Here is a 23,856-nt window from a genome sequence, read left to right on the forward strand (position 1 = left end):
GATGTAAAGTGTAATTTTAATTTTTTAATATTTTTTAATTTGTTATATGTTTGTTTAAATTAGTTATTAAAATTAGTTATTATGTATTTATATACATATTTAATTTATTTTTTTATATATATTTTATATTAATAATTAATTTTAATAGTTAATTTAGATATACTCTTAAACATGATTGTTCGTGGAATTGGGGTAAGATATGTTAAGGTTAGTAACTGTAGGCGAAACAAGTGATGTTCATTATCCATGCTAGTTGGAATTGGTTGCTGCTGCTGTTCTTACATTGTGATTGTCCAACTAGGTTTAGAGCAAGATGGACCATCTAACTATTTCATGTTGGTGTGATTCAATTTATTTAAAAGCAAATGAATTCTTCTTCTCGTATTGAATCATGCGATATGTAAGCTATGAAGTTTAGCCATTGATAGTGGTGTATTTGTGGAGCTGAGCATTTCCGTTATTATTGAAAATTTGAAATTCCGTTGACTGAAATTGGTCTCTCATAATAGATGAGGAAAATCCTAAGCACATTCTTGGAAGGACATCAATATTTACTTGTAGGGATTTATGCTCAAGCACTAAGACGGTTTCAGAAGCTCCAGTTTGTGAATAACTTGCGTTGGTTTCGATAAGGATTACAGTCCTCCATATGAAAAGGGGACATTTATGAACCATTGACTGGAGATATCATTGCTTTCACTGATTTGGGGCCTGCATGCATAGATGATTTGAAGAGACCTGGAAAATCCTGTTATTGCTTTAAGTAGAAGGGCCAAACAAGACTGGTTTATTTTTGACTTTACAAATATCTTATCTACCTTTCAAGATTACTGTTTGTTGTATCTTGTATGATATTGAAAAATTGAATTAATACATTTACATGCTATTGTTATTGTTGCTGCTGCATCTTCTTAGACGTTGGAGAAAATTGTTTAGTGTTAGTCACTTTCTCTAGTGAAAGTTGCAGTATTGATGCATCAAATCTTGGTGCTGTCATCCGCTCTTTTGATTTGAATAAGTCACAAGAGGGAGTTTTAAGTTGTCTAGTTGCAAGGGAATGTTTTTGTGTGGAAATACAAAAATAGTTGGTTCATTATTATTTTCCCTCTTCAAACGGAAATGCAGAACGTTTATGCCAATTAGTGGTTAGTATAGTAGAGGGTTAAATAATAAGAGAATGACTCCTATCAAGATTAAAATCTATACCATTAGATTACCTTAATGCATGACAAACCAAGTTCAATCAAGTGCATCATAGCATTGTCCTCAATTATGTATGTCAATATATAAAATATGCAAGATTTTTTAAGTACGTGAGAATCAAAGCATTCCCATTTTCAGGATGATATAGTCATATTAATGTATACAAAATATAAATCTTTATGAAATTCAGCATGTTTGATCATTAAGTAATGTATAATGTCACATGATAGAATATTTGAATTGATAGTATTAAGAATGTACACACTATACAGAAATCATTCTTCGAACAACTAAATCCCTTCCATCTATATATTAAAGCAGTTTGGCAAAAATGGTCCATCACTACGATCTCAACAGCATAACATGCAAATTAGAGCTCTTTCGGCGCTACTCTACCTAGTCTATTCCTCTTGGTAGAAAAATAACAGATTCTATACGCATACAAGGTCACTCTGACAAGTCTTACACTTATTCTAATGCTGATATGAACTTCTGAATTTTGGTTTGTGCTCGTTCCTTCTCTTCTGGTCCATCAAGATCACCAATATTATCATGATATTCCTGAACCATGCAATTGAATTTTCAATCGATTAGAGCCTCAGCTATCTCATTTGAAGAATAATGGAGTTGTAGGGGTAATTTAAGGGATTATAGTATTCAAGCACATCATGAATAGGGATACTAAGCATGCTCAATTTTGGGAAAAGGGAACATAACTAAATTGCCAAAAGAACAGTGAAACTATGACAGCTTAAGTACATACAAAGACTCTTGAATCAAACTTTTTCTTAAAGGGAACACAAAAATATCATTTGGTTTTTAAAGTCACTAAATAAGAGATGCCCCAATACATAAAAAGACATAAATGGCAAGATATTAAAAGCTGATTTTATGCTTGGGCATAGGAACCCATTAATGTATGGTCACTATAGAAACCAAAACTTTTTTCAATAATAATAATAATAATAATAGTAATAACATAAAATAACTTCAAAATCAACATTTTAAAACATTATCAATAGAGGATAAATACCTGAAGTATATCCTTGAGATGGTTCTTACTAAGTTTGTTTTGCTTCAGTAGTAGTTCAATTCTTCCTCTCATTTGCGGGTGCCTGACCAGAAAGTATTTGATAGAGACAAGTCAGTTGAAAACATACATACCAGAGCTCATTAATATCCATTAATAAATCTAGGTGAAAATACTTACTCCGAGCACCAAATATGACCCAGAATGACAGCAATCAACTGCAGAATCACACAATCCTCTTGGTAAATTATTGCTACAGTTGTATGAGTACAAATAACAATCTCCAACCATGCTTGATATGAAGCCATAAGAAGACACTACTGCTTTATTAAGCAGTTGTGTAATGTGTATAAGTTGAAAAGACACCAAAATCTAGTGCTAAAATTCTACTGCTAAGTCTCTTATAAGGATATTAAGTGTATAAAAGTGAAACAAAATTTTACCTGAAGAGTATAAAGTCCAGCTTCCAGTTTACGATTGTATTTCTCGTCCTCATCCATCTATGAAACATAGGAAATAGGAATATTAAACTTCTAACCGAAACGGTTTCTTCAATACAGTATCCAGAAGTAGAGTAAACCAGTAACTACCTCCAAGTCATCAAGCTCAACTTCATTCAACCGTTCAGATTCTGCTTTGACTCTATCTGAATATCTGATGGGAAAAATAAAGCCAGGATGCTCAAATGAAAATATAAATTATTAAGACAACCAGCACAACTGTTACAGCTGTATATTGAAAAGATGTGTACTAACTTCAAGCCTGATTACTAGCATAAAACAATGGGCATAAAGTTTGATAATCTTGAAGTTGACAAACAGAAGAGGACATGTCCACCCTACCTCATGTATAGTTCCATTAGCCTGTCTATCTTCTCACACTCATTTTCAACAAATTTACTTAACAATCTTTCTCTCCTAGAACCCCTTAAGATCCCACCTAGCAAAAAATAGAGAGTATTGAAAGTTCAATATCACAAAAGGCAAAGTCCAGTATACATATAACATGCATGTATGAAATTAACTGTTCTACTAAAAATGTAAAAATCTGGTGTCTATTTAATATGCAAAATTGCAAATAACATGGAACAGACTACAATACTAAGGCAACAATGCGGGAGTGGGACATTCAACAATTAACAACTAGGCTTTATCTCATTCGGTAAGACTGGGAACTTCTACACGAGTCAATCAATGCAATTGAGGAAGATTAAAAATTAAACTGTCGATTAAACAATTGATCTGATAACACTCCTCTTTCTTTTTGACATTGATCATGTCAAGGAAAAATGCATAATGCACAGGCATTGCAAAACAGCAGGACAATGGTGTAATTTGACCATTACAGATTTCAAAACCTCAGATAAATTACATGCAAAATGGAAAAGCTATTCACTCCTATATCAAACATCCTAAGTGAACTCCATAGAAACCTCACTTGCCTGCTTACCAAATAATGAAGAAATCAGTGACACAATGCGCTCCTCCAATTCCTCTTGGTACCTTTCTTTCTTGTTCTTTTTATTGACAGGAATCTGAACAACAAAGCACACAACCTGAATTTCAGTCCCATGGACCCCATATTTTACCCATAAGGTAAGCGCAAGAAAGTCAAGTACTAATAAAGTCACAAATTAAAAATGCTATGGTTCTGCAAACAATCAACAGTGGGGAAGGCAATGTAGCACTTGCCTTACCCATAAAAGCTGCAAACGCCGTTTTCAACCCCAAGACATCCACAAACCGTTCACAAGCTGGAGGGTACTTGGTCATTGCAAAATCAAGCGCCCTTATGGCCGACCCATAAGCCAGTTTCTTCTGCTTCATGATGATGATCATCAACTCCACTCCTTCAGCCTTAACAAAACGCTCCTTGTTCTCCAATGGCATCAACAGGCAGCACAAGCAGTCAAACAGATTCTCCAGCATCTCCTCTTCATCAGAGCTCTTGGGGTCCCTGCTCTTGTACATTGCCACCGCCTGCAGCACCACATCCACCCCATTCATTTGCCCCAGCCTCTTTTGGTTTGCCGTGCTGCTCTGCAGCAGAATCGCCAGAATCTCCGATGCATACTGCTTATTCCCATCGAATTCCCTAACCTTACAACATAAACAACCGTTGGAGTTGGCTACAGGGTCGGTTATAGTGTCAATTACGGAGCTCGTGTTAATTTAATTTCACTGTAATAATCATACCTTAATCTTCCCAAGCAGCCACTTCATCAGCTTCGTCTTCTCGCAAACTAACTCTGCCACTGCCGGCTTCACTTCGATCAGATTCTCTATCGTTGCGAGCGTCGCGTAAACTGCGGCAGAATCGTCGGGATCAGAATCGTTGAGCCGATGGAGATTCTGCACCAGGAGCTCGAGAACACTGTTCTCTATCAAAGCATCAACTAAAACCTTAGCCGGTTCATCGTTGTCATCGAGGACATCCTCGTCAGTGAGGTCCTGGAGGAGCTGAACGACGTCGATGGCGATGTCAGTGTTGTCATGGTTGAGGAGGTCGACGATGGAGGGGACGACGTTGAGCGCGACAAGGTCAGGGTAGAGCTCAGGGGCTCCGGCGAGGATCTTCAGTTTCTGAAGCTCCTCGTGGAGGTCCAGTTCCGAATCGGCGAATCGGTCTGGTTGATTCGAGTACTTGAGGCGGGCCTCGATGTTCTCCTTGAGGCGGCGCTCGAAGGCGAGGACAAGCTTCTTTAGGGTTCGGAGGTCGAGGGCTTCCACGGCGTTCTGCGATTTCTCTATTGCTTCGAGAAGGGAGAGATCGACGTTGTTGTCAGCGACAGTGCCGTTGGACGTTAACGCGGGTGGTGGTTGTGGCGGTGAAATGGCGTCGTCGTACTTGCGTTTGGAGGAGTGGTTGCGCGTGTTTGCTGGCTCCATTGTTGTTTACGGAGCTGAGGTATGGGACTGTGAACTGAAAAGGTGAAAACTGAAAACCCTAACCTTATGCAAGTAATGGTCCTAAGCTTGGTCTGCAAACAATTGTTGCAAAAAGAAATAAAACGTGAACGGCAGGATTCGAACCTGCGCGGGCAAAGCCCACATGATTTCTAGTCATGCCCGATAACCACTCCGGCACGTTCACTTTGTTATTTAATCAAAAGAAACATTTTTATTATCTAACATTAAAAACCCTAATGATTTCTGATAAATAATTTTAATACAGCCAAAGACAAGAAGATGCGGCTGCAAATTCAGATAAGTCCAGAGATTTCGAATCTGTTTTACATGTGGTGATATCCACACCGTTTACTCGATCTGTTGATATCCATTTGTCCCACTCCATGTGCATATATCTCAGGTCGCAACAATCTTATTAGATTAAGTTTACAGAAAAGAGTCCCTTCATAATTTATAAACCTCAATTTGTTTACTTCACTTAATTAGTTTAATTTTCACCTTGATGAATTTCTATTGACAATCTATCATCACCTGATGGATAATAATATAAATTATTTTTATTTTTTGACATTTTTGAAATGATCCATTTGTCAATTTAATATTTTAAAAACATTTTTAACATTTTTAGTTTTGCTGGCACCGCTAGCTAAAAACGTGGACCCTTGAAATTATCGGCCAAATCGTGCGTTCTATCAGTTTCGAGTCGAGTTTCAACTCAAGCATATATAAAAGCAGCACATACAAAGCATGACACTCTCCAAACTCCAAAGCTTGAAGCTTTACTCAAAATATTATATACTGTCTGGTCTGTAGCTCTTATCTGATTAGCAGGCATGGCTTCCAAACGGGTTCTGCTGCTTTGTGGTGACTACATGGAAGACTATGAAGTAAGCTTCTTATCATCGTCATCTTCCTTCACTCACTTACGTGTCATTCTCAGTTCTTTATGAATGCAGGCCATGGTCCCCTTCCAAGCGCTGCAAGCCTATGGTCTAACCGTCGACGCCGTTTGTCCTGGCAAGAAAGCCGGAGATGTTTGCCGGACCGCAGTTCACCAGCTCTCCGGTCACCAGGTCTCTCTCTATCTCTCTTGCTATTTATGTTCTTGCGTCCTGTTTCACTTCAAAAATATGTGATTGGGGTTTCTGTTTGGATTTGATTTGGGATTCAACTCTTATGATTAGAATTTATTGCTGATGATTAAGGTTCTAGTTTTAATTGATTGCCTATTAAGCTGCCGTGTTTAGGAGAGGCGAAGGGATGAGTTTATAAGAATGAGATTGCAGCTTAGAATACCCGCAACTGAAAGGGGTTTTTTTGCATGTGAAGATTCTGTACAGTATTTTGAAAATGGATTTCATATTCTTTATGTTTAGATGCAAAGAGGTTTTGTTTATGAATCCAATTATTGAGCTTTGCATGTAGAGTTTTCATGTTGTTGAGGGTGTTACATATTGGCTGGTTTCAGACTTATTCTGAGACACGTGGTCACAATTTCGCCCTCAATGCAACGTTTGCTGAAATTGATGCTGCAAACTATGACGGGCTGCTGTTACCGGGTGGAAGAGCGCCAGAGTATCTTGCTCATGATCCTCTTGTTGTAGCACTGGTGATCAAGTTTTTCAGTTCTGGAAAAGCACTTGCTTCCATTTGCCACGGACAGTTGATTCTGGCGGCTGCAGGTGTAGCTAAAGATCGCAAGTGCACCGCTTTTCCTCCTGTTAAACCGGCATTGGTTGCCTCCGGTGCTCATTGGGTTGAACCAGACACCATGGCAGCAACAGTGGTGGATGGTAATCTCATTACTGCCGCCACGTATGAAGGGCACCCTGAATTTATTCAGCACTTTGTGAAGGCACTAGGAGGCAACATAAGTGGCTCCAACAAAAAAATCCTCTTTCTTTGTGGGGTACGTTCAAATGATTTTCAGGCACACAACTAACAGGGACTTAGTACTAAGGGTTTTAGGTCTTCGTGTTTCATACAGTAAACATTTCATCTTTATTTGTAATATTGATGAAGATATGTTTTAACAATTCTAAATTTCTAATTGCAGGATTACATGGAGGATTATGAGGTGACTGTTCCTTTTCAGTCGCTTCAGGCATTAGGGTGCCAAGTTGATGCAGTTTGCCCCAAAAAGAAGACCGGTGAAACTTGCCCAACAGCTATTCATGATTTTGAAGGTGATCAAACTTACAGTGAGAAGCCAGGACATGATTTTGCTTTGAATGCAACCTATGATGATGTGAATGCTTCAAGCTATGATGCTCTAGTCATTCCTGGAGGTCGTGCACCTGAGTATTTGGCACTTAATGAATCTGTCATTGCATTAGTGAAGCATTTTATGGAAAGCAAGAAGCCAGTGGCATCCATCTGCCATGGCCAACAGATTTTAGCTGCTGCAGATGTGCTCAAGGTACTCTCAGATCATGTTTGATATATTTCACACTTGTTTCTCAACGAGCTGTGTAGGCGAAACTTGTGCAGTGTCTACATTGATTTTATTTTCTCAAATTAGCATGATGTAAACTGTTCACATTAATTTGTTGACGCTTTAAACACAATTAAAGTTGGGGAGATAACCTTTTTGCAACTTGTGTGAATAGGTCTTTGTGTGTGCTTAGTGGCATGTATATTGATTTTTAGCAATTCACAATCATGGCACAGCTTGGTTGCACTTCATTTCTGTGTGCTTTTCTCCTTTTTGTGAAAGTCATAACTACGGTTCTCTTTAGTGGATGAGCTACTTCTGAATTTGTTCATATTGGAGGCAGGACTGGATACACTGAGTCACTGATCAATTAGTTACTAAGGTTGCGTTGTGTTTGGTGTAAAAGGTACTAGACTGAGTCATCAGTATTATGTTTAATTTAAAATAAATATGGAGATTGGAGGATAGATTCGGAATTTGAAAAGTTAAATTAAGATATTTTTTAGAAGAAATATTATTAAAGTTTCAATCTCTATCTCCAAAATTTCAGTCCTCTGTGTCCCCACTTTCTGGAAATACTGAAAGGACTGACATTTTGGAAACGGAGATTAAAATTTTAGTCCCAGTCTTTGGCCACCAAACACAATATTGAGTCTCAGTCCTCCAGTCTCAATCTCAGTCCCTCTAACCAAATGCTACCTAATGTACCATTAAAGAAATTAGATGTTAAATAGTAAATACGTAGGGCACTGAACAGATATGTTAACCCAAACAAAGTCTCAGGAAATTGCTTCTTTTGGCTAGTCTCTTGTGATCTACCTATTAACAAATTGGCAAAATCTTTGCTCTCTAGATGCACAAGTAATGGCCTTGTTGGAATGTATTCTACTTCTGCAGAACTTCCACAAAAAAAAAAAGGAAGAAAAAATACCCATTGCTATTATTTTCAAATTTTGCTGGTTAATTTAACCCTGTCTTTATGTGATGCCATTGTATATGGGGTGCATGCCACAAGTTAACAATGAGGGTTTCTGTTGATGCGACAGGGAAGGAGATGCACTGCATATCCGGCAGTGAAGCTGAATGTGGTGCTGGGAGGAGCAATATGGCTGGAGCCTAACCCCATAAGCCGCTGCTTCACCGATGGAAATCTGGTTACCGGGGCAGCATGGCCAGGCCACCCTGAGTTCATTGCTAAGTTGATGGCACTACTTGGTATTCATGTCACTTTCTAATGTGATGTGATCTTTGAAGCTTTGCATATGCACTTCTTGTGTATTAAGGTATTGTATATGATGTGACTTATATGAGGGACTTGTACAAGGCTGGCTGAGAATGAGATCTCGTGTATCTGAATAAAAGTCTATCTTTTATGTGTAGATTTTATTAATATATCTTTGAGCAGGATATCTCCGGTGACAACCATGCAACGATTTCCTGCTACATCTTTCAGTACCAACATGTCTTGTTTTGCAACGATTGTTTCACATGTAAACTAACAGTTTTACCATTTTCTTCTAAATATGACAAATATTTCAATGTGCATAATGTGACCTCAACAATTAGATGGAAATTTTAACAATTTCCAACAATAATGAAATGTCATTTTACCCGACTCATTTTAAAAATGAGAAATACTCTATAGTGTATACATTTTTTTCTAGAGAAATGACATTTATATCATCATTCTTGGTGTATTTTTTCCCATCTATCACTTTAGAGAAAATAAAATAAAATTGTTATGAAATTCCAATTTTGCGAATGTCTTAAGAGAAAAAAAATCCTAAATGGTCCCTAACAATAACATCAAAAAACAAGGCCTCTAGAGAAAAAAAAGCCCTTTTTTGGTTTCTATCTTTTAACTCCGTTAGACAAGTTAGCCCCTCCATTAATAATTTTTCGCTAGAGTTAACTAACTATGAATACGTGGCACGATAAGTTAATGATGTGTCAGTTAAATGCCAACTTGGATGGGTAGATTAATGGGCCATCCAACCTGCCCCCTAAGAATTGTACTAAAAAGAGAAGATTCACTCCTGATGACATAAAAGTCCTCTTTCACTCTCTGGAATTACAGAAAATTCTAATCCTCTGTCTCAAAAAATTCGTTGACGACGCTTCACTTGGAGGAAGAAGTTGGTTCCGATGGAACTATTGACGGCGCCGTAATGGAAGAACTGACTGTTGAGGTAAGCTTCGTTACTCTCTCTGCCAATGCATGTGTATGATCAAATTGAATATATTTTTATTCACATTCTCTGCCATTGAATATGTTTTGAAACCTATGATTGCTGAATTTATATTTATATTTATATATATATATATGCTCTGTATATTTTGACCTTAAAGCTTATGTGTTTTGTTGATGCTTCCATTTTTTATTATTCATAAATTTGCATTTTATTCTACTGCAATGCAATATTGCATTTTATCCATAAGTTTGCTTATTTCTTATTATTCATAAGCTTATTGTGTTTGTTTTGAATCTTATTTGCAATGCAATATTGTGTTTATTTCACCACACACTAGCTAGCACACAAAAATGTTCCATTGGTCATAGATTTTCATTAACTTATTGCATAGTTTTATTTAAATTTTTGCAAGAGTTTAAACATGTATACCTTAAAATCATTTGGTGAATTTTAGATAAGTTGATATATAATTCACATTGACCTGCTTAATTAGACATGACTATTGTTACCTAGATTATTTTTTTATCAATAATAGGCTTACCATTGTAATTATTTTTTTAGTGGGAGTACATAAAGAGTACATAGTATATAAGGTGTAATAACTCAACAAATGTTTTCTAAGGGGATTTTTCATTCTCTTCAACAATGAGAAGAACTTATTTCTCTCCCTCTCTTAATCCCTTCTGGTTCATCAAACCATCAACATCACAGCTTGAACAGTTTAGGGCATAAGATTTTCTTCATGGTGCGGTGAGCGTAGAGAGCAACCAAGTTGTGAATCAATTAAAAAAAACAGAAAAGCTCTGCATACAAGCCCTAATGACTTGTATGGTTTACAAGTTCATTAACAAATAAAACCCCAAAACGCGCTCCAAGGGTTACGTTGTATACACGCGCTATATAGAGATCCCGCGTATATCTAACTACCAAATTTAAAAGATTTGTTTCCTTCTTCGTTTTCGTTATTTGCAGATTTGCTCGTTCTTCTTCTCGCGAAGCTTTCCCTGGTTTCTTCGATCGTTCTTTTCCCCTCCTTTCTCACTCGTTTCTTCTTCCTCATTTACGTTAGTTCCTCTCTCTGTAACTCCAGCTTCGTTTTCTATTTGATTTTTTGTTTTCTGAAATCAAAGTTTGAACTCGTTTTGAAGATAATGGATGATTCAACCTCAGATTGTCAGCTGAATCCAGGCGAAGTGGATTATGAATTTGAATTTAACAAAGTTCTTGAGGTTTGATTTACATAGGATTACTATGAATTTTGTTGCAGTAATTTGTATAGCATTGTGTAGGTGAATAATTCGTGAACATTGAATGTCAAAATAATGCATGAAGATAAATCTGTGGATTGAATGTAATGTATTAGTTTTGATTAATTATCTGGAATTTATAGCAGACGATCAGGTGTAGATCAGAACTTTTTTGGGTGTATTTACAGTTTACTGCTTTTTATGTTATTTTAACTGAGTTGTTGTTGTTCGGGTGTATTATATCAGACATGATTGGGTGTGTTTTTAGTTTTTGACATGGTGTATTCTGCAGCCTGTGTATTTACAATTTATGGCTTTTATTGTCATTTTAGTTGAGTTGTTGCGGTTCGGGTGTATTATATCAGACATGATTGGGTGTATTTTTAGTTTTTGACATGGTGTATTCTGCAGCCTCTCTCTGTTGTTGATGACCAGTTTGTTCCGAAGGTTGGAATGACCTTTACCACCCTTGAAGATGCTGGAAAATTTTACAGGAACTACGCCAAGGCTGCAGGTTTTTCTACAAGAGTTCGGAGCACAAATAGGAAGGGAAACGAGATTAAGAATCAATTGATTACATGTAGCAGAGAGGGAAAATAGAAATCTAAAATATCTCCGATCGAGAAGACTAATCCGACAGCCGGTTTAAACTGTCCTGCAAAAATTTATATACACACATTGAAGGATGTTGGTGCTTGGATCATTTCAAAGGTTGTGTTGGATCATTCACATCCCTGCTGTCCAAGTAAAGCAGAGATGCTCAAACAGCACAGAAAACTAACAATGTCCATTCGTCGTACAATAGAGAATAACGAGGAGGCCGGTATCAGACCAAGCAAAACCTACCAATCATTTGTTGCGGCTACCGGGGGTCACCGCGAGTTAAATTTTATCGAAAAGGATGTGAGGAATTACATTACCAGGGAAGTGCGGAATGTTTCCGAACAAGAAGATGCAAAGGAATTCGGGAAATATTTGTTAAGAATGAAAGAGAAGAATCAGAATTTCTTTTTTGAGCTTGAACTCGAGGAGGATCAATCGATTAAGCTGGCTTTTTGGGCCGATACAAGAAGTAGAGCTGCCTTTGAGTATTTCGGAGACGTTATTTCATTTGACACCACCTACAATACAAACAGGTAACAAACTGCCCCTGTTTATGATGCTAAATTAATGTATTTTTATGAATCCGCAGCAGAGGTGTATATTGACTATTTTTTGGGTGTATACGAAGCATTTGTTGGGTGTATCTAATGATTTTGCATTCTGCACTATGGTAATTTGTTTCAGGTATAATTTGGTTTATGGTTCTTTTGTCGGGGTGAATCACCATGGTCAGTCAACACTTCTCGGATGCTCTTTGATGAAAAACGAAGAAATTGAATCACTCAAATGGTTATTTCAATGTTGGCTTCGTTGCATGGGAGGAAACGCTCCGAAAGGGTTTCTCACCGATCAATGCGCATCAATGAAAAGGGCTTTAGAGGCCTGTATGCCAACAACAATTCACCGTTGGTGTATTTGGCACATCATGAAGAAGATACCAAGCAAATTAAACGGGTACAAGGGACATGTAGATATTGAACAAGAAATGAGCCAAGTTGTTTGGAACTCTCATAGCAAAGACTCATTCGATAGGAATTGGAATGATTTTCTGCTGAATTTTGGTCTTGTGGACAACAAGTGGCTTTCAGGTAATGTTTGTTAAAAATCTGCAGTAGAGATGTAAATTGCATGTTTTTTCGGGTGTATTTTATAGTCTGTGTTTGGGTGTATTCTGCAGATCTGTATGAAGACCGTCATATATGGGTTCCTATCTATCTGGATCACCACTTCTGGGCAGGGATGAGAAGCACACAAAGGAGCGAGAGCATGCATTCATTTTTTAACAAGTTTATCACCCGGAACAGCTCGCTTATTCAGTTCGTCAAACAATACGATAATTGCCTCGGAAGCCAGGAGCAAGCAGAGAGAGAATCAGATGCTGCAGATTTTTATACGGTCATACCGTGTGCAACCAAATCCTCCATTGAAGCTCAGTTTCAAGATGTGTACACTCATCAAAAGTTTAGGGAAGTCCAAGCGCAATTCAGAGGAAAGGCGAATTGCATTACCAGATTAACGAATTCCGCTCTAGGCTATTCAGTATACGAAGTCGGAGAACAAGTTTCCAGCTCAATATTCAACAAGTTTGTGGTTACTTACGACTCAGTTGCAGCCGAGGTAAAATGCCAATGCTTATTATTCGAGTCGAGAGGGATACTGTGTCGTCACACACTAAGCGTGTTAAGCTTTGAACAAGTAAGCCAAGTGTCACCGAGATATATACTGGAACGATGGAGCAATAAGGTAAAGAGGCGACACACACACATCAAGAGCAGCCACGACGAGCCACTGTTGGAGCCAAGAAGCAAGAGGTTTGACCAATTTGTTTTTCGTTCGCAAAATATTTGCGAATTTTTATCCGAATCAGAGGAGCTGACTGCAATTCTGCACCGTGCGTATGATAACGTCATGGCTGAGATGGAATCATTAAAAGCCAAAAGGAAGGGGACATCTTCTTTATCCCACGAAGACGCCAACTTGGAATCCGTTAACGAGCTTCAAAGCCTGCCAAGGATTCGAACAAGAGGACGTCCAAAAAATAGGCTAGGTTCAAAGTTGGACAAACAGATTGCAAATGCCACAAAGAAGAAGAAAACGAAAGTTTTAAGCGAGGTAAAAGTAATGTTCTTTAAATTTGTGGTGATTGAGTTTATTTTTCTCATTAATAGTTTAGCTAATATGTGAGTTTCTTATATTCAGATAAACTTGTTTGATGCTGCATCAGTGGTGCATTCAACTTCCAGCCAATATCAAGGACATGTTATGAATTATCAGTTCAGGGTACCAGGAGCAGGGGATAACTCTTTGGGTGTATAGTTACTGAATATGGGTGTAAAAGCACTGTTCTTTTGGGTGTATTTTTGTGAATTTTCTTGTGATTCACATTCTACATATAGATACATATATATAATATTAGGGTTCAGGGTTTTAGGGTTTACAGGTTAGGGGTAAGGGTTTATGTTTTAAGTGTTTAGGGTTCAGGGATTTAGGCTCAAAGCATCAGGGGGGATAGATTTCAGGGTGTATATTCAACTTTGTTTGGGTGTAAAAAATCGCAGGTTATGGGTGTATATTTGATTTGATATTTTTCTTCATATTATAGTACCTGTAATTCATATATTTTGAATACAGCACAGACAGTTTAACAGCACAGACAGTTTGGGTGTATATTTAAGCAATCTTGGGTGTATATTAAACTTCCGTTGGGTGTAAAAGTTTAGAATTTGTGTTTAGATCTGCCTTGATGTTTTCCTTCATATTTTACCACCTGTAATACAGAGCTTTTGAATACAGCACAGACAGTTTAACTATGGAAAAAAATTTCATTGAATAGAAGTTGTTTATAAATGGCAAATTTTACAGCATTTGTTCAATTTACAAACTAGCTAGCAGTTAGATTACTTAGTTTCTATATCAGTAGAATTTATTTGACAAAATGGACTCAATAATACTGAGGATGGCTTGGACAGTCTTATTGCATTACTCGCTTTAATTGCTTGATCTCTCTCTTTATTCATTTCACTTAACAGTATCTACGAAGCATATTCTACTCTATAGTGGTCCACCTCGTCCTACAATTAAAAAGTATATTCTGTTTAAACAACAATATTAATTCAGTAAAGTAATACAGAGTTATATAGTTTTAAAGACAGTTACCTGTGGCCAATTATCCCATTCATACTTCGCCCTTTTAATGTTTTCGGGCTCAATTAACTCAAGCCACTTCATAACGTAAATAGCACAGTCATAGCTGAAAACGAAGAAAATAAATTACAAATCTCATTTAGGAAAGTTTAATGTTCAGAGTCACAAATTTATACCTTGATTTTTGGCCTGAGATATTAACGTATGTTGGTTTAATTTCCAACTCATTCTCCTTTTTCTTCAGAGGTGCCCCGCCGGCATATGCTCTCATTCTTGAAATTACATATCCCTTAAAAAATAAAATAAATCAGTAATACACCCGAATGAAATACACCCAAAAGAGAATACTTACACCCAAAGCAAAACATACATACACTTTATATTGAATTGAAATACACCTATCTATTAAAATAAAGAACACAGAGCCAACTTACAGTGAATTTATTAAGCTGCTTTCTCTCATTGCTTGGAGCTTTCTTGTGTAGCGGGTCAAGTATATAAAATCTTCGCTTTGTTGTATCAATCACCCATAACCACCAATGGCCTGAGTAGCAAAAGGTGCAAAAATATGAAGGATTGACACATTTCAACAGTGTGTTATTTTATTTGGCATATAAGTAAAGAACGGTACTAACAAATTTTACAAATGAAAACTTACATATCGATGCGAAGTTAATTTATTTTGCATCTATGAAGGGAATAAACATTGGGTAGTCTTCCACCTTGAATTCTTTATTGGTTTAGGTGATATGAATTCCCCGTTTGGGTGCTTCGAAATGACCATGCTCTGCAACAATTGTGAAACAACAAATGAAATACTGAAAATACACCCAAGTGAATACTTTAAATAAATCCAAATGACTACACAACTTACACCCAATTGAACGTAAAAAATACACCCAAATGAATCTGCTTGCTATTTTTTGTACCAAATCCTCTAATTGTTCTAGCAAATTTGCAGTTTCTGGAGTTTTTGCCCTGTCTGCCTCCTGCGTTGACGCTCCCTCCTGCGTTGCTGCTTCTTCTTGGCTTGAATCAGTGAAGCCAAGGCTGAATGATGGCATTGGATCTGTTTTAGGAACATACGATGCTGTCCGTGCCATCATCATCAGGGCAGCAGCATCTTTTGCGGCTGGATAACTGCATGATCATGTATAACGTATTATAAGAGTAAGAATATACGGATGATAAGCAAAGATTGATTTTAGTCTGATGAACTTACCTTTTAGATGGAGCTGGGGGAAGCGTGGGTGTGCTTTCTTCAAGTTTTTTTTGGGGTGGGGGTTCAAGAGTGCTGCATGGCACAGAAATTTAATCATGACATAAGAAAAATTATTCAGGAACAATATACACCCAAACTGTAACAATATTATCCAAAGAAGTGCTTACTTTTTTGGTGTTCTTTGTGTCTTTTTCTTTTTTTTTTTTTGCTTCTTCACCGGTGATGATTCTTCGCTTCTATACGTTAATAAGAGACACTTCAGTTAATACACGAAATCTTGATAATTAAGCCAAGAGAAAGGAGTAATAATTTTAGAACATTACTCATCAGTTGATTCAGATTCTGAATCAGAATCAAAATCCTCTTGACTCTTCTTCCTTTTTTTGGAGACCATTCTGGAAGGCAAACAATCATTATTTAGAACATACTAAAGATATAAAATACACCCAAATGAATGCACAAGATACAACCAACTGAATGGACAATATACACCCAACACAAAAAATGAAATACACTCAACTTAATAAACAACATACACCCAAGTTGATAAACAAAATACACCCAAATGGTTTCACAAAATACACCCAACTCGATAAAGAAAATACACCCAAGTATGGTACTTACTTTTTTCCTTTTTTGCTGGGTTGTTTTCTTGGTGAATCCTCTGAATCTTCTTGAGTCTCAGACTCAGAGGTAGAACTGTCACTATCAGTTGTTTCTGTCTCCGAAGACGATGTTGAACTTGCCTTCCTTTTTTTATTTTTTTTATTTCTTTTTTTTTCTCTATTTTTTTCATTTTCTCACTTGTTTGCGCCATCTTTACAATCCCCTGAAACATTAGAAATTTTAGTTAGCAGCATTCAGGTAAATAAAATACACCCAACATATTATGTTCACTTACCAAATTTTCCTCTATTTCCGCACTCATTCTTTCGTCCAACTGCTCCTTACTCTAGTTGGCAATCCAGGGTTTTGGCGGTCTTTCAGCCCTCTTCTTGCCTTTATTTTTAGAAAGATGAAAATAAATTATCATCAGGGCAAAGAGGCAGCCATCAATTGCCTTTTTCTTTTTCTCCTTGTAGTCGGTTATGCCCTTGACGATAAAACTCAAAACATGCCCTCCCCAGTTTCTCTCTGTTATGGTGTCCATCTCAAAAATTGGGGCCAGGTGCACAGGCGAGATTTTGTTTATTGTCGTTGGTAAAAGGAACGCCATCTGTATATAGAGGATGAAAATCCTCTTGAACATTAGGCGATCCTGTTCGTTACCAGCGCCAATATCCATTATCTCATCTGTAAGACTTTTGAGGGTCTTACCCTGGAATCTTCTAAAAATTTCTTTGTCATCCTCAGAAAGTTCCTTATAATTGACTTTCTGAGGAAATAGATCTCCTACAAAAAGAAAAACAACAAAGTATGAATATCAGTTCAAATACACCCAAGCATCAACTAAAATACACCCAAGCGTCAGTTAATATACACCTATAATTTTTAGCGAGTTACCTGTTGCGTTGATGCCAAGCGCATCACCTATTTTTTTGGTGTTATTTTAAAAGAACCGTATCCGGTTTCCAGTCTGTTCTCCCCTAATTTGAAGTTGTTAGCCAGCTCCCTTAACACTTGGTGATGCACCCTTAGTGGTGGGATGTGCATCAAGCCACCGAATCCCAAATCCCTCACAATCGTTTTCTTCTCCTCACTCATGTTTCTAAATTTATCATTTAACAAATGTGTTGCACACTTAAGGTCTTTGGTTTGCTGTAAACAAAAATAAAATTATAGTCAAATATGTTTCTATTATATAAAACTGATTTTATCTAAGACATATATTTGTTCTTACATTTCTTCCAGGTTGGTTTCTCGCTGCCATTTTTTCTGAAATGAAAAATACACCCAAAGTTATCAGTAAGATACACCCATATATATGAGTCAGATACACCCATAGATATCAGTAAGATACACCCATAGATATGAGTCAGATACACCCATAGATATCAGTAAGATACACCTATAGATATAATTCAAATACACCCATATATATCAGTCAGATATCACTCAAACATGCATCAATATACAAGGTCAAGCAACATTACAAGGTCAAGCAATATACACCCATGGACAAGCAAATATAAGAACAGTTGCAACTGCTGACTATTACAGTATATCAGTTCAGAAAAATACACCCAACAATTTATGCCATATACACCCAAAAAATTACCTCATATACACCCACCAAACTACGAAATATACCCCCAAAAATTAGTTACCAGAAGAACTAGAACAATAAGAACAGTAACACCTAGAAGAACTAAGAAGAACATTGTAACATAGAACCAAGAATAATAGTAAAACCTAGAACAAGTAGAACATCATAAACTGTAAAATGAGACGTAGAGCAAGAAGAACAGTAAAACGTAAAACAACGTAGAAGAACAGTAAAACCTAGTTCTTCAATTTCGAAATGTGGAAAATATACAGGAATGGTAATGTAACGTACCTTGAGTATGATAGCTTTGTTTTCTCTGGAGATTCTTGATCGAGAGTTCTATGTTGTGTTGATGGAATTTTTGAATATTAGCGACGAGTTGTATATTTTCAGTATCGAATGATGCTCGAAAATGGAACGTTTGCTTTTTCTCTGAATGGCTTTGAGAAGTGGAAGAAGTGGAAGAGTCTGCCATTAAGGGGCGGTTTACGCGAAGCGTAACCGTTTGAGTGGAGCGCGTGTAAATGACACCCCATTCAATGCTCTTCTCTGCGCGTGTGGAATGTTTGTGGGCTGGGGGCTTGGATAACTTGTAAGGCCTTTTTGCTTGTATGTGTAGCAGGCCCGTAAAAAAAATTGTGAATTGAGATCAATCCAATTTTGCCATTTTCTTTCTATCCCTAATTTTTCTTTTGACATTTTCTTTCTCCATTCTTATCTCTTCCTTTGAACTCATCCAATAGAGTTTGATGAAAGGCTATTTTGCAAGATTCTTTCTTGGTGAACATAGTTGTTCCGATCAACGAGTTGGAAAGTAGAAGATCTGAATCCCTATTACTCTGTGACTCATTGATTTCTCAAAATGGTGAACATGGTAAACAGATCCTCCCATTGTAGAGGTCGTGGAGCTACATTGGCTTGCTCTCATTGCAACAAGCAAGGCCACACAGAAGATGTATGCTATAAGAAGCATGGGTACTCCTCCCATTTCTATCAACGGCAGCAACATAACACCACCATCAATCACGTGATCACTGAGAGGCATGATGATATACTCAGTGACAAACAATTCCAGCTCAATTGTCTCCAAGAGAACACTGGAATATCAAGATCTGGGTTCACTCCAGAGCAAAGATTTGCCTTGTTAGAGTTGATCAAAGACAAAAGTGTGCAGCAACAACCTCATAATGCAAAACAAATTTTGACTAATTCTATTCAAACTTCCATTCCAGGTAAAACCATTGCATTGCATTTTAATGCGAAAATTATGAGTATTATCACTCCAAAATCTGCACTATGGGTCATTGATTCCAGTGCAACAGATCATGTGACTTTTGACTTAAAAGATTTTGCAAGTTTTCAAAATATTGCTCCAATCAATATGATATTGCCAAATGGGACCAAAACTGTTAGCACCATCATTGGCACAATCACATTCTCTAAAAAAATTTTTCTCAAAAATGTTTTATACATTCCTTCTTTTGATTTTAAACTGATATCTGTGTCAAAGTTAACCTCAAACTTACATTGTCAACTGTTAATCAATGATAAGTGTTGTGAGATATAAGATAGATCCACATCAAAGATGATTGGCATTGCTGAGTGTATAGAAGGGTTATATACAATGAGTAGAGAACCAGAATTCTCTCACTTTTCCTCTCTTCCAACAAAGCAAGCTTCATTGGCGGCAACTACGACTACTACTCATCCCACCACACCTTCACACAGTGAGCACAACAACATTTGGCATCTTAGATTAGGACACATACCCATGCATAAATTGATTTTTCTGAAGAAGTATTATCCTTTTATAGATTGTATTGCTTTAAAACTTCCTTGTGATTCATGTCATTTTGCAAAACAAAAGAAATTATCTTTTAATCTTAGTACAACTAAAATAAAAGATTGTTTTGACTTAGTTCATATGGATATTTGGGGTCCTATTTCTGTCCCTTCCAATGAAGGACATAGGTATTTTTTTTACTATGGTGGATGGCAAGAGCAAATTCACTTGGATTTTTTTTTATGAAAACCAAATCTGAAGCATCACAATTGATTATTAATTTTGTGAATTTTGTCAGAGTACAATTTAAAAAACAAGTTAAGTATATAAGGACTGACAATGGGCCAGAGTTTACTCTAAAATCTTTTTTTTGCATCAACTGCAATTTTACACTAAACTTCTTGTGTAGAAATACCAGAGCAAAACGGGATTGTAGAGAGAAAACACCAGCATATTTTAGGTGTTGCTAGAGCACTGCTATTTCAATCAGGAATTCTACATTGTTTTTAGCAATACGCAGTTGCTCATGCCATTCACCTAATTAATAGGATGCCCAACACTAACCTGGATAATGCTAGTCATTACAAGCTTTTGTATGGTAACTTACCTGACCTTTCATATTTAAGAGTATTTGGTTCTCTTACATATGCCTCCACATTAACAAATTCAAGAACAAAATTAGACCCAAGAGCTAGAAAAACAGCTTTTCTTGGTTTTAAATTAGGAACAAAGGGTTTTCGACTTATTGATTTAAAATCAAAGGAAATTTTCATATCCAGAAATGTAACTTTTTATGAAACTCATTTTCATTTTTACATTCCACTAGCACTGACATTTTTGTGGTATCCATTCGTACTCCACAATGCATTGATCTTTTTCAATATGATACATCATCCACACATCATTTGCAATCACCCACACATACCACACTCACATATTCAAATGAACATTTCTCAAGCTCAATGCACTCACCAATTTCCTCACACACCATTGCATCCATTACCACACCACACACTAACAATGCACCTGTATCACAACACTCTGACATCACACATGACTGTATTACTAGAAAGTCTAAAAGAGTTAAGAAACCGCCTGCTTATTTGAAGGACTATCATTGTATGACAACCCACAGCTCACTCTAACAACTTTGCCAACTCTAACTCTTTATATCGTATCTCACAACACTTGTCATATGATAAACTAACCCCAAAATATAAGTCGCTTTCTCTAGCCATTACCTCAAATCAAGAACCTAGCACTTATGAGGAAGCGGCTGCACATGAATGTTGGAGAAAGGCAATACAAGATGAATTGACAGCTCTAGATCAGAACAGAACTTGGTGTCTCACTAAACTCCCAAAAGACAAGAAGGCTGTGGGTTGCAAATGGATTTTTCGGGTAAAATTCAATCCCGATGGCACCATAGAGAGGCACAAAGCGAGACTAGTTGCAAAAGGATTCACTCAAGTGTAAGGAGTAGATTATGGTGATACTTTTAGTCCAGTTGTCAAAATGACTACCCTACGAGTAATGTTAGCATTAGCAGCGGCAAAGAAATGGCATTTGAAACAGCTGGACGTCAACACTGCCTTCCTTCATGGATATTTGGACAAGGAAGTTTATATGAAGATTCCACCCGGTTTGCCTGTGTCACAACCAGGTTTGGTTTGTAAATTGTAAAAATCTCTATATGGGCTTAAGCAAGCAAGCAGGCAATGGAACATTAAGCTCACTCAGACTCTTGTGGATGCTGGTTATAAGCAGTTTTTTTTATGATCATTCACTCTTCATCAAGAAACAATCTGAAAGCTTCACTGCCATTCTAGTATATGTTGATGACTTGGTTTTAACCGGGAATGACATTGGTGAAATCAATTTCATCAAGCAAAATTTGGATGACAAATTCAAAATAAAGAATCTTGGTGATCTCAAATACTTCTTGGGAATGGAAGTAGCACGCTCTAACTCTGGAATTCACATTTATTAGCGGAAGTACACCATGGACCTTCTCAGAGATTTTGGTTATCTAGATTGCAAGCCTCTCTCTACCCCATTTGATTAGTCAGAAACTCTCAAAGGAATCAGGTACCATTTTAACAGACAACACTGTTTACAGACAGCTCATCGGCCGACTCCTTTACCTCACAAACACTAGACCCGATATCTCTTATGCTGTGGGACGTTTGAGCCAATTTTTGGACTGTGCAACCACTTCTCACCTACAGACTGCTTTTCACATACTCCGATATTTAAAAGGCCGACCTGCAACTGGTCTCTTCTTCTCCTCTTCTTCTAATCTGCATCTCACTAGATTTGCCGACGCTGACTGGGCTACCTGTGCTGATACTCGTCGCTGATGCGTGAGCATCCTTCCTATCTTTTCCTAGTGAATTTGCATTTAATTTGTTGAGTTTAATCAAGAATTAATTATCTTTTAGCCACTACGGATGCTACTTTAAGTCGTGTACAATTCTGTTTATTTTAGGTAGCATTTGGTTGGATTTGATAGAGCTTCTGCAGAAAAAGAGAAGAAGGCTATATAGGACAGGAATGGCTTAAAGGATGGAGAAGAAGCTTGCACAAATGGAATCAGCACAAGAATTAAAGGAGATGACAGCGAGGAGAGACGCGTGCGCGTACCTGACGCGTGCGCGTGATTTGGAGATTTGCTCAGCGACGCGTGCGCGTATCTGATGTGTACGCGTGACACGCGAAGAAGACCATCGATGCGTACGCGTGACATACGCCACGTGCAGAAAATGCAGAAAACGTTGATTATTTAATTAATTCTGATTTAAACTTTATTTTATTTTTAAAATAGGAAAAGATGTTATTTTAGTTTTAGAAAATAGATTTTAAATTAATTAGGATTAGATATAAAAGAGAAAAGAAACTTCTCTTCTGGGGATCCCAACATTAGTTAACTTTTTATTCCACCTCAACCCAATTTACAATCCTAGTTTTTCACTCTGAACCATGAGCAACTAAACTTCCACTGTTAAGGTTAGGAGCTCTGTCTATTGTATGGATTGATACTATTATTTTTCTATTTTAATTCACGTACTGATTTATATTTCAAGAATTGTTTTCGTTCTTTATCTTATGAATTTGGGTGGAACGGAAGTATGACCCTCTTTCTAATTGAGTTCTTGTATAACTTGGAAAAGCTCTTTACTTGAACAACAGCTTGAAAATAATTTCTCCTAAATTCTAATTATCTGGACTTAACGGGATACGTGACATATAATCCTCTTATATTTGGGTAATTAGGATTTTTGTGGCATAATAACTAGAATTAAACTTCACCCCCTAATTGGAATTAATTGACCAAGGAATTGGCGGTTGATGAATTTTAGAGGAGACTAGAAAGGTCTAAGGAATTAGGGTCTAGTCACATATAGTTTGCCATGAATTAAATCTTGCATGATTAGAATAAATTAATAAGAAAAGTCAATCCGAAAAATAGATAACTCTGAAGCCTTAACTGCCTTCTCCATATTTTATTCACAACTTGTTTACTGCTTGCTTTATTAATTTTTTGAATTTACTGTTTAATGCTTTTGAACTCTCAAACACTATTTTCTTCTTGTCTAACTAATTAAATCACTTAACCGTTGTTGCTTAATCCATCAATCCTCGTGGAATCGACCCTCACTCACTTGAGGTATTACTTGGTACGACCCGGTGCACTTGTCGGTTAGTTTGTGGTTATAAATTCTGCACCATTCGCTCTGTTTTTGGTTATTGTTTCATGCTTGGGAACTCTCTCATTAGCTGGAACAGTAAGAAGCAAACCACAGTTGCCAAGTCCTCTGCAGAAGCTGAATATAGGTCTCTTGCTTTTGCCACTTGTGAAGCTATTTAGTTATCTTTCTTAATG

At 37.0% G+C, this 23,856-nt stretch overlaps 3 protein-coding genes and 1 non-coding gene across 6 annotated transcripts; 1 reads left to right on the top strand and 3 right to left on the bottom strand.

The window, feature by feature from the left end:
• LOC107631401 (beta-catenin-like protein 1) lies at positions 1,380-5,220 on the bottom strand. Of its 2 annotated transcripts, XM_016334832.2 has the most exons (9): positions 4,429-5,219; positions 3,925-4,332; positions 3,683-3,767; positions 3,076-3,172; positions 2,824-2,887; positions 2,677-2,733; positions 2,414-2,451; positions 2,237-2,318; positions 1,380-1,764 (listed from the first exon to the last, which is right to left on the bottom strand). In XM_016334832.2, the coding sequence occupies exons 1-9, from the start codon at positions 5,119-5,121 to the stop codon at positions 1,672-1,674; spliced, it is 1,617 nt and encodes a 538-aa protein (XP_016190318.1). In that variant the 5' UTR covers positions 5,122-5,219; the 3' UTR covers positions 1,380-1,671. The 2 variants fall into 2 exon arrangements, with proteins under 2 accessions (XP_016190318.1, XP_016190319.1); XM_016334833.2 differs by lacking the exons at positions 1,380-1,764; positions 2,237-2,318 and having other exon boundaries at positions 2,446-2,553; positions 4,429-5,220.
• On the bottom strand, positions 5,245-5,326 carry TRNAS-AGA. The gene has a single exon. It is a non-coding gene; the product is annotated as a tRNA-Ser (tRNA).
• On the top strand, positions 5,798-9,083 carry LOC107631399 (protein DJ-1 homolog D). Of its 2 annotated transcripts, none has more exons than XM_021119591.1 (5): positions 5,798-6,029; positions 6,099-6,215; positions 6,568-7,051; positions 7,199-7,561; positions 8,623-9,083. In XM_021119591.1, exons 2-5 carry the CDS (start codon positions 6,175-6,177, stop codon positions 8,809-8,811), a joined length of 1,077 nt encoding a protein of 358 aa, XP_020975250.1. In that variant the 5' UTR covers positions 5,798-6,029; positions 6,099-6,174; the 3' UTR covers positions 8,812-9,083. The 2 variants fall into 2 exon arrangements, with proteins under 2 accessions (XP_020975250.1, XP_016190316.1); XM_016334830.2 differs by having other exon boundaries at positions 5,804-6,029; positions 6,611-7,051.
• Positions 17,515-18,811, bottom strand: LOC110269530. Its single transcript, XM_021117439.1, has 3 exons — positions 18,482-18,811; positions 17,825-17,859; positions 17,515-17,742 (listed from the first exon to the last, which is right to left on the bottom strand). Exons 1-3 carry the CDS (start codon positions 18,663-18,665, stop codon positions 17,515-17,517), a joined length of 447 nt encoding a protein of 148 aa, XP_020973098.1. The 5' UTR covers positions 18,666-18,811.

Source organism: Arachis ipaensis, chromosome B03 (genome assembly GCF_000816755.2).
Source record: "Arachis ipaensis cultivar K30076 chromosome B03, Araip1.1, whole genome shotgun sequence".
Taxonomy (NCBI): Eukaryota; Viridiplantae; Streptophyta; class Magnoliopsida; order Fabales; family Fabaceae; genus Arachis; species Arachis ipaensis.